General features: G+C 43.2%; 1 protein-coding gene and 1 long non-coding RNA gene across 2 annotated transcripts in view; both read left to right on the plus strand.

Annotated features, from left to right (window-relative positions):
- LOC118561490 (NACHT, LRR and PYD domains-containing protein 12-like) overlaps nucleotides 1-7,639 on the plus strand; it is a 90,632-nt gene extending 82,993 nt beyond the window's left edge. Inside the window, exons 14-15 of the mRNA XM_036133612.1 lie at nucleotides 4,983-5,156; nucleotides 7,430-7,639. Coding sequence (XP_035989505.1) covers nucleotides 4,983-5,156; nucleotides 7,430-7,604 — 349 coding nt within the window. The 3' untranslated portion in view covers nucleotides 7,605-7,639. The remainder of the gene's footprint in view (nucleotides 1-4,982; nucleotides 5,157-7,429) is intronic.
- On the plus strand, nucleotides 1,604-4,600 carry LOC118561520. The gene is made up of 2 exons (XR_004930103.1): nucleotides 1,604-1,660; nucleotides 2,884-4,600. It is a non-coding gene; the product is annotated as an uncharacterized LOC118561520 (long non-coding RNA).
- Nucleotides 7,640-10,736: the final 3,097 nt, after the last annotated feature.

A 10,736-nucleotide genomic window follows, 5' to 3' on the forward strand; every position in this document is an offset into this window, starting at 1 on the left:
TCCCCCTGCAACCCTGATTTGCATTTGTTTAGCTCACAGCATTTTCATTTACATGTTAAAGCCTCCCCTAGAATTAGGAGGAGGGGGGGTCATGGGGGGACCACGCCAAGCAAGGCCCACGTCAATTTCTGACAATTCACGGCAGTTTTCGGTGTTGCCTGCAAATTACTGTGAACAGCCGTTAACCTGAACTTCCACGACAATCTACAGTGCCGCATAGTGACGGAAATCACACTTTTCATGCAGTGAAGTCTCCTCATCGTAGGTTTTAGTTCTCAGAATGACCCACCAGATACACAGAGACCCACTGAGAACAACTGACCCAGTATGATGGAGAACATCTGAGCCCAGCAGCAGAACATCGGACCAATGTTCAGTGATCAGGGACTGAATGAGCAGAAGTTTAAACAGACGCCATGTTTCCTTAGAGAAAACCCTCCATGCAGGCTGCTGGTTTAGGTTGAAGATGAATCCAGAACAATCTGAGCTGAAACTCTGTTAAATGATCCATGTTTAGAAAATTATGGGCCTGAGAACCACTGTTCTACCAGAACCCTGACCCAGACTAGAAGACAGCAGCATTTTAAACAGACGCCAGAGTGATCAGACTTAAATATCCAGCAGCAGCAAGTGATCATGGATGGATTTATGTTCAAGTAGAGTTTATTGTTGTGTGGTAATCTCCAACCTCTAGTGCCCCCCCAACCCTAACCCCAGAACATCTTCATCACCAGCCGCCACTGCTGAGAAACACACCTTGATCTGGACATTCACACGTCATGATAACATGTTGTGGTTCTGTTGGGTTTAACTCTTTAAATCAGTTCTACTGGATCAAATATCAGACATCAGTTCATCATGTTTCTGGGACTTTTACATTCAGGGAAATTAATTTTCTGCATTTTATTATTTATTTGTTCATATTTCAGTTTTAACCTGCATCCTGTTGGCTTCAGCTCACATATTTTATTCTTTATTCAGATTGAGGAACTGCTGGGTGTCAGAGATCAGCTGTTCTTCTCTGGTTTTGGCTCTGAAGTCCAATCCCTCCCATCTGACAGAACTGGACCTGAGTCACAACTACAACGTGAAAGATGCTGGAGTAAAGGAGCTCTGTGGTTTTCTGCAGACTCCCCTCTGCAAACTACAGATATTGAGGTCAGACTCCATGTTTTAGTTCTGATATTTGTGATGTGAAAGTTGTGTTGACACTAAACTGCAGACATCTGACTGATATTCTACTGATCCACACTGAGGATCTTCATGGTAAAGTCTGCTTTCTTCTTCACTGCTTTGCTCCAGTTAAAGTTTCTGTCTGTTTCCAACTTCCTGCCAGGATTTATTGCCTAAAAACAGCAACTCCTAAACTCCACGTTGTTCAACTGAGAGCCTCCAGGATTGTCAAAGACTCCTGGATCAGGTGTTGAAACGTTTTCACAGAAACTGAGTGAAAGTCTGCTAACCTTGGATTTAATCCTGTTGTAGTTGCCATGACTCTGATGATTGAGAATATGCACAGGCATGAGCAGACAAGTCAGAGGGCCCGGTGTGGAGCAGAATTATAACGATGAGAGATTAAAGCTGTCTACTACTGAGGTTATTGCAAAGTTACAGACAAGTAACAGACTTTAAGAAGCAAACTGAAGATAAAAGTCTTTGTGTTTTCTGCTGCTTCAGAATGATGCTTTGAGCCAAAGTTATCATCGCTAAGAACTATTAGCATGTATTTAGATGCGGTAGCAGCTGGTTTTACTGTATATTTAATAATTTCTAACATTATTGTCCAGTTAAACTCTTACTGACTCGATATCAGAAGAAAATGAGTTTTGGAAATAAATGAATAGGAGCTAAGAGCTGCTGATGTCCAGAGTGGACCAGGAGCCAATCTTTGGACCCGCTGGAAGAGCAGACGTTGGTTATTCAGCTGCTTTGGCTTCACATGTTGCTGCCCTGGACGACCTTGAGGGTTGACCTTTGCCCTCACCTGCCTCCTCATCTGGAGCAGCTGCACATTAAAGGGATCCCCCATCTAGCCTTCCCCATCCAGTCCAAACTCTAAAGGATTTGGGCTCCATGAACCTAACAAGTTCACTTGATTTTAGTTGGTTTGCTAAGCAAGTGAACTGGATGTTTGTTTTTAGCCACAACAAACCCAAGCAACGACTCAGGCCTGCAGCGCTTTATTCTGGCTTCAATTATCCGTATTTAGTCAATATTAGCTGACCTGATAAGTGATGTTTTGGATTAAGAGCAGTTTGACCTGATAAACGTAAGAGGTGAATATTGTTAGAAACTATTGTGAAACTAATGAGATCACTTTTGGTGTGATTTGAATAATTTTTACTTAATTATTATTGTTTTACTAAACTATTCACTTAAACGCGTTTCCTGGATCTCTGTTTTATTTTCCAGTTATATATTACTTTATTTTCTATTTCATGGGAGTGTTTCTAACATCAGATTAGAATGGACTAAAGTTTAATTCTTCGTAGGTTATCTAAGGTTTATAAATTGATAAATTGCTGCTAAGTGGAGGCAGCAGCACTAAACTAAACAGTAATTATTGAGGAGAAATCTAAATAAATAACAAGTAGTATCTCCTGTGAATAGGTGGTACGCTGAGCCATGATTAAAGGTTCCAGGGCCCGGTCCATAGTACTACATCCCTATTTAACCTGCTGGTTCATTATAGAGCTACATGGAGCAGCTGTTACACATGATGGACTTCTGCTGAAAGCCATGAAGCAGGTGCTGAACCACCAGATCAATGACGTCCCAAATGAAGCTTTGGACTTCATTGACCCATGACCCGGCCCCATGAATCAAGCCCCAACAAAGTTCTTCTGAAGGACTGTGTTGCTGTTTCTGACAAATACTCCAGAGCTTCAGCTTCAAGCAGACCATCACTACTGAAAGCCAGCGCTAAGCTGACCACCTCACTATAGCTGCTGGTGTTGCTAGGATGTGGTCCTGACGGGCCCATGTGGGCTGAGGGAGAGGTACCGAGAGACAACACATCCAGAGGTTTACATCCTGAAGGTGAGGAAACCAGGGATAGAAGAACAAAGATGGAGACGGGAGTACAAGTAACCCCTCCAGAACCGTTGGACTTCTCCTGTCCTGCAGAACGGGCGAGGTGGGCCAGAAGATTGGAGAGGTTTCAGACTGCAACAGCTCTAGATGAGAAATGTGAGGAAGATCAAGTTAGTTCACTCCTGTTTGCTGTGGGAGAAGCTGCAGATGACATTTTAGCTGTTGGACCTTTGACTAGAGCAGAGAAAAGATGCCTGGAGCTGGAAAAGCTGTGTTTGAGCAGCACTATGTGGGGAAATCCTCCATCATCTTTAAAAGAGCCCAGTTCAGTTCCAGACGTCACCAAGATGGAGAGAGAGCAGAACCATTTATTACAGCTGGACACAAACTGGCAGCAAACTGTGGTTCTGGAGAACTGGAAGAAGAACTCATACGGGCCAGAACTGTAGCTGGGATAAAAGGACATAAAGCTGTCTGAACCGGTACCAATGGACTCTGAGTTAACGCTCACAAAGGCCAAAGAAAAAGTCCAGCAGAGGGAAACTGTGAAGAACCATAAACAGTTCTGCTCAGCAGCACAGCAGAGGGGAGCAGATCCAACATGGACGCCAGAAGGACCAAGATGAGAAAAATAAAGAGCCAGACCCGGCAGCAGTCAGAACGGGACCAAAGCCAGAGAAGCTGGGAGGAAAAGAGTGTGGTGGATGTGGCTGAAAGCAGAAAGCTTCATGGAAAGACTGCCCAGCTAGAGATGTTCAGTGTTGGAGCTGTTAGAAGGAGCTTCTAGCTGGAGTTTGTTGGTTCGGCCCAGCAGCCAAACTACAGGAGGTCCCAGAACCCCAAGATGACCCAGACAGGCAGGATGATGGATTTCTAGGAGAAAGAGGGTTGAGGAGGTCAGAACCGTGGAGAGAAAAGGTCCAGATGAACCACCATGACAGATATGGGAGTGGTGTAGGGGTTTCTGGGAAGTTGGAGTAAAAATGTTCCTAAGCAGAGTCCGGTGGGTCCTGTCTGCTGGTTGTACAGCCATGTTCTCCTGATATTGTTCAGCTCTACTTTCTAGGAGCCCTTTTTAGTGAGCCAGGATCTAAACAATGGGAGGACTTGTTGAAATGACTGCAGACTCTCTGTAAATATCCTCACCATGAATCCAGCATCATCTAATATAGCCGACAATAAAGGAGTCAGAGACACAAGCAGCAAAGTCCAGGAAAAAATAAGCAGCATTTTTCCTGAAGAGTCTGAATGTGGTCCAGATGTTCTGCAGAGTAAAAACTGGAAAAGGTCCATTTGTTCTGGGCTCCACCTTCTGGACTGAAGCAACATTGAGCTCTGAACTGTTGGCCTCCAGTTAAATCTCAGCTTGGATGGTTGGATGAAAAAATCTGATGTTTGTTGGGAATTTGTTCTGCTTTCTTTGCTGATAACATTGATATCAGACTGGTTGTGTTTGTGATGCAGCATCCTGTGTGACAGTAGAACAGGTAGAAGCGCTTCTGTTCTCAGTCATGTATTCATGTGTTTAGAAATGAGTGAAGTGTAATTATTGCAGCTGTTGATCCTTCAGATAAATCCCTCAGTTCCCCTCAATAGAAGGTTACTGTCACTGTGAAAATTAGCTGCTTCCATTCAATCACAGCAGCATTAATTAACAGCTCTGATGTCACACTTTGCTTATTAAAGTCCAGTTTGGTTCCAGCTCAGAACCACTGAAGGCCCGACTGAAATATTCTAACAACACGTCATGATAACATGTTCTGGTTCTGCTGGGTTTAACTCTTTAAATCAGTTCTACTGGATCAAATATCAGACATCAGTTCATCATGTTTCTGGGACTTTTGCATTCAGGGAAATTAATTTTCTACATTTTAATAATTATTTGTTCATATTTCAGTTTTAACCTGCATCCTGTTGGCTTCAGCTCACATCTTTTATTCTTTATTCAGATTGGAGAGCTGCAGTTTGTCAGAGATCAGCTGTTCTTCTGTGGTTTTGGCTCTGAAGTCCAACCCCTCCCATCTGACAGAACTGGACCTGAGCTGGAACAACCTGAAAGATGCTGGAGTGAAGGAGCTCTGTGGTTTTCTCCAGACTCCCCTCTGCAAACTACAGATATTGAGGTCAGACTCCATGTTTTAGTTCTGATATTTGTGATGTGAAAGTTGTGTTGACACTAAACTGCAGACATCTGGCTGATATTCTACTGATCCACACTGAGTTTTTATCTAGAACTGAGAAAGAGGAAGATAGAAAAAATGAAAAATACTGATGTTTCATTTATTTGAAGGTTTTTAATATCTTTAAAACTTCACTTTTTTTCTACATTTTCAATAGGATGATTTTAAAATAGTTGAGTTAATATTTCTGTGAATAATTGGATAAAATTCAGCTGAAAAACCAAGTTCAGATCTTCTATTCTAATAAATATCTCCTGAGTTTGTTCCTGGACTTGGAGCCAGTTTTTAATGTTGTCTCTCTGTGTAACTGAGTCTGAGCCCTGATCTCAGGTCAGAACCGGACAGCATTCGGACCCCCAGTGTGTATAAATCCCCCTCATATGAAGCGGGTCAGAGGGGATTCAAGCCAGTTTAGAAAAGTGAATTTCAGCTCCTGGAATCTGTCTGACAGGAACAAATCTATAATCCCTGATTGATGCTTCAGCACTTTTAGAAGCTCTGGAAGGATTTTACTGACTAAAACACTCAGACACAACATGTCACAGTACCAGGTTCTGGTTCTGGGCTTTCAGCTCCTAAAGTCAGTTTACATTAAATATTCTCCATGACATCATGTTTTTATGGCTGTGGAATAATTAAAATAGTTAATTTATCTGCATTAATCTACATTTGTTCATATTTCCTCCACAATTGCTGCTGACTTGTTTGTTTTCTGTGAAACTTGAATAATTTGGCTGCAGAACCTGAGTTTGTATTGATGGAGCTGCTGGTGGAGCTGACAGAGTTGAAGAGCTGAAGTCAGCAGGGCTGTCATTTAGAAAGCTTGATACACACAAAATGGACCTGAAATGTGCGTACGCCACTTTCCATCAAAAGTTCTATAAAAATAAACTTGAGGGGAAAATGTGTGGTCCTCATGCCAACTCTGACCCAGGCGTACGCTCATTTTGGAGACGTGGAAATTGGTGACGCAGATGGTGAAGTGGTGAATTACAGCCAACCTGCATGAGGATTCCTCTCAGATGTTGATTTCAATCCATATCAGACTTTAATCATAGATCATCCTGATCAGAAGCATTAAAACCACAGTTTTATTCATTCTTGTCCTGGTGACTCTTAAATACATCTGGGACATTTAAAATAAATAAAAATGTCCATAAACCATCTTAAATAAAAGTCTGCTAACATTTTCTCTGGTTTTCTACGTTCACATTCCTCTCTCCAATGATCACCAGGGTGACGTGTTCCACAGATTTCCACTGCTGGAAAACTGTGCAGATGGAGAATTGAGGAAATGCTTTCAGGGATCAAATATTTCCTGGTCAATAATGAGGACTGGCCAATATCCTGCTTCTGACTCCCAGCATGCATTGTGCTGTTCCCCACAGGGGAAAGTGGCTCCACCTCCCTGTGAGGAGCTGAAAGGCAGCTCTCCAACCCCCAGAGAGCAGAGAAGGAGGCTTTCTGCTCACACCCAGGCAGTCATCACCTTTTTGGGGGGGGGGGGGGACCTCTCTCCTCTGAATGTGGATCTGAACGCACAGCCACAGGGGAATTTCAACACGGAGCACAGCGTTGTTTACTTTTTAACAACTTATTTTAACAGCTTATTAACCACTTGTTTTAATGTGGACAACATCTGAGCTTTTACCTCTGATTTCCACATTTAATAAACGCCTCTCTGGGAAATTTTCCCAACGCTTCTTTGCTTTTTCTCCATGGCTGCCACGTCACCATGATGAAAAAATTATCAGCTGACACATTTTCTACACATTAACATTCATGAGGTGCTTTGCATCGACCGTTTCTGGTTGAATCTGGGCGTGTAGAGGACAGAACCTGAGCCAGAACCTGGTACCAAATGTACAGGTACAGCTGTGATCTAGAAAGGAAAATGGCTGCTGGTGTGTGAGTGCATGGTTTTATAAATCTGAATATTTTTGCCATACTTTTTCTTTTTCTTGGCGTTCACTTTTAGTACAGATTCCACACAAAGTTTTATAAATGAGACCCCAGGACTGTAAAAACTACTAAACAAGTTTTAACTGTTGAAAGTTCTGATATTGTTGATTGTTGAAGAGCTGAAGTCAGCAGGTCTTTATTGAAGCAGCAGCTTGTTGTCAATAATATTAATGAGAGTTCTTTAACTGGTTCTGTTGGACTGTTAGAACCTGCATCCTGGTGGCTTCAGCTCACATCTTTTATTCTTTACTCAGATTGGTGAACTGCAGTTTGTCAAAGATCAGCTGTGATTCTCTGTGTTTGGCGCTGAAGTCCAACCCGTCCCATCTGACAGAACTGAACCTGATGTTCAACAGCCTGAAGGATTCAGATGTTCAGCAGCTGCAGGATCTTGTAGAGAGTCCAGACTACAAACTGAAATCTGTGTAAGTAGATGGTTGGAGTGAGTCCAGCTGCTGTCAGCAGAACTGTTCTGAACCCAGTTGGTACCAAAGCAAAGATCCAGTGTTTCCAGTAAAGCTGCAGCTTCTCAGTGGGAGGAGAATGGTGACAGGCTTCCTGATTGGACACAAAGACAACAATCAGCCAATCAGAGGAGCCAGCAGCTTGTTGTGTTCCTGTGTTTGTGTCCATGTGAAGATGACTGTTGTTGTTGTGTTCATGTCTCCAGGAAATGCAGCTGGATTCCAGCTGACAGCCTTCCACCATGTCTAGAGACAGTGGTCCTCATTCATCAAGCTGTGGAGCATCAGATCTGATCTCAGACTCTTTGTTCTCTCATTTCAACAGGAAACAGCTGATCAGTTTCATCTTAGTCACAGCTCTGAGATCAGTCTGACTGCAGCCTGCAAATCACTGATTTCACAGCCCATCATTACATTTAGTCACCATGTGGTCTTTCTACAGAGCAGAAGCTCTGCTGAAGTCCACTCAGCACATCTGGACATGTGTCCTTCTCGCAGTAGTTTCATCCAGATGTGTTCAGGGACAGCCTCCATGTTTCTTAGTCAGCTGATGTTTCACAAACAGATGAGATGTTCATGTTCAGCTTCCAGAGGCTGGAAACACTCACTGATCTCCTCTGTTGCTCCTTCTTCTCTCTGCAGGAAGTGGACATCCTGATGATCTTAGTAGAGGAGAGAAGCTGAGCTGTCCTGATGATCCAGAGGTTGAAGCTGCAGCAGTTTGAGTTTAAAGAGACTCTGACTGGATCCTGATGATGAACTCTGACCTTAGAGATGTTGATCCTGTTTATCTGATCATGTCTGTCATTTAGTGTCTGATATTGTTTGTCTCTGTGGACCAATGAGGATGGAATGAAAACTAAGCTGCATTTAGTGGCTCCATGTAGTTTTGATCTGAATCTGATGAAACTGCAAAGTTGGTCTTTTTTCTCTCTGGTTCATTTTCAGCCTGTAACCAAGAAATCTGAAATAAAGCTCAACTCTAAAGTTTTCAGGCTGCATGTTTGCTTCATTGTGATGCAGTTTCTGGAGGTTTTTCAGGATATTTTAGATGTTTTCTGCAAATGTTTGGGCAGCTCTGGTCATTTTATCTGTTGCTGCAAACAGCTCAGTGAGTAAATGATGGTTTCTTCAATCAGAGGATGAAGCTTTTCTTCATGATTTTAAATCAAATCTTTTTTATTTCCTTCTTTCTGAAGGTAAAATCTAAAACTGAGTAAAGATAAAGTTTGATCTGCTCCAGCTTCTCCTTTGGTGAGCATGGAAACACTTTCTGCAGCAGCTCAGAGACTTTCAGATCTTGTTTGGAGGATTTTCTCTGTTCTTCCTGCAGAACGGTTCTGGTTCTGTTGGATCTGTGGCTCATCATGCAGCTCTGCTCTGCTGAGGTCAGAACATAGATTTTAATCCTGTTTAGGGACTGTGGGGGTAAAACCTTCACCTGCAGCTACTCATGAAGTCCACTGTAGACGTTGAAGAAGGAAAAGAGATTTTCTCTTTTCATCATAAATTCAAACATGAATCATTTCCTTTTTTTCTCCTTTCCTGTCCGGACATTTCAGACGGACCAGAACCAGAAGCTGCTCTACAGAACCTGGATCTTTAGATCGTCTCCCTGTTACATAAATAACTTTCTAACCTGAGAAAGACAACATCTGGCATCCAAGCAGACAGGCAGAAAGATAGAAAATCATTTTAGATGTGTTGAAGTTTAAAGTTAAAGTTGGGGTTAAAATGAGGAGTTATTAAAATGATTCATGCATCAAACAGGGATTACTAGATTTAGTCAGAACTGAGTTTAAAAGCAGAAGTTTAACAAGTTATCTGGATGCTTTGGTTCAGTTTCTAGCTTTAAAACATCCATTAGAATCAAACATCAGCAGGTCGTGTCTCACTTGATTCCCAATAAATGTTCAACGTCGTCTATGAAATGCAGATGAATGTTTTTGTCCTGACATCTTTTCAGCAGCTCACTGATGACAGATTGTGGATCTGCAAGCCTGTTTCCAGAAGAACAAACTGATCAATGTGTAGGAAGGAGGCTGTTTTATGTGCATGTTGTGGTTCCAGCTTTGCTTTGTCGCATGCTTGGTGGATATTTGTGTGCATGCTTTTTGAAGGAGACACCGGTTCCTACTCCCTCCCTCTGGCCAGCGACTGATTCCACAGGTGTATCCCATCATGAGTGATGGGAGACAGGAAGAAAAGGGGCGGCCACAGCCAGTGACGGGAGGAGGAGAGAGAGACAGAGCGCCCGGCCGGCCGGCCGGCAGCCCAGATGTGATGGGGAGGAAGCAGCGGAGGCATCATCAGAGAATCGCCGTTTACCGGCACCGCGACGAGAACGAGCAGTGATGGGGACGCGGCAGATCCAGACTGGGTGGAGGCAGAAGTAAAGCCCGGGACCGGGAGCAGCGAGGCCGTAGTGGGGCCATGGTGAGGAGGCGCACCTGAGCCGGGACCTGTCGCTGACGTTGCTGCGCACGTTGGCTGGATGGAGGCGGAGCCATCCGAGCCAGGGACGAGGGCAGGATGGAGAAGAGGCTCGGGGGAGACGCTGGCCCCACCGGCTCTACCGCTGGATGGATAGCTGGGGGGTGGACTGCAGAAGGACGCCGAGCGGGGGGACATTCTAAAACGCTTAACGTGAAAAAGCTTAACGTGGCTTAAGGTAGGAAAACAACGAGGAATCATCACCAAATTTCTCATGTCCATATCTTGTCATGAAGACTTAAGCCTGTCAAAAAATAAATAAACCAAAATCCAACGATTATAGAAGATATCTCACATTAACGTTTTCTTCTTCATTGGCGCCTATGGCGAGAAAAAGGCTTAACGTGGTTTAATGTACCTAATCAACGATCAATGATCACCAAATTTCTCTTTCATATTGCTCCTAATAAGCACATAAAACTGTCAAAATGTCAAACCCAAAGTCCAATTATTATGGACGTTATCTAACATTAAGCGTTTCTGCCTCATTGAGGCAAAGGAAAAAGCTTAACGCAATTCAATGCACCTAAACAACGCTCAGTGATCACAAAATTTCTCTCATATATTGTTAAGCACATGAAACTATCAAAAATCAAAACCAAAG

The sequence above is a fragment of the Fundulus heteroclitus genome, unplaced genomic scaffold (assembly GCF_011125445.2).
Source record: "Fundulus heteroclitus isolate FHET01 unplaced genomic scaffold, MU-UCD_Fhet_4.1 scaffold_65, whole genome shotgun sequence".
NCBI classification, from domain to species: domain Eukaryota; kingdom Metazoa; phylum Chordata; class Actinopteri; order Cyprinodontiformes; family Fundulidae; genus Fundulus; species Fundulus heteroclitus.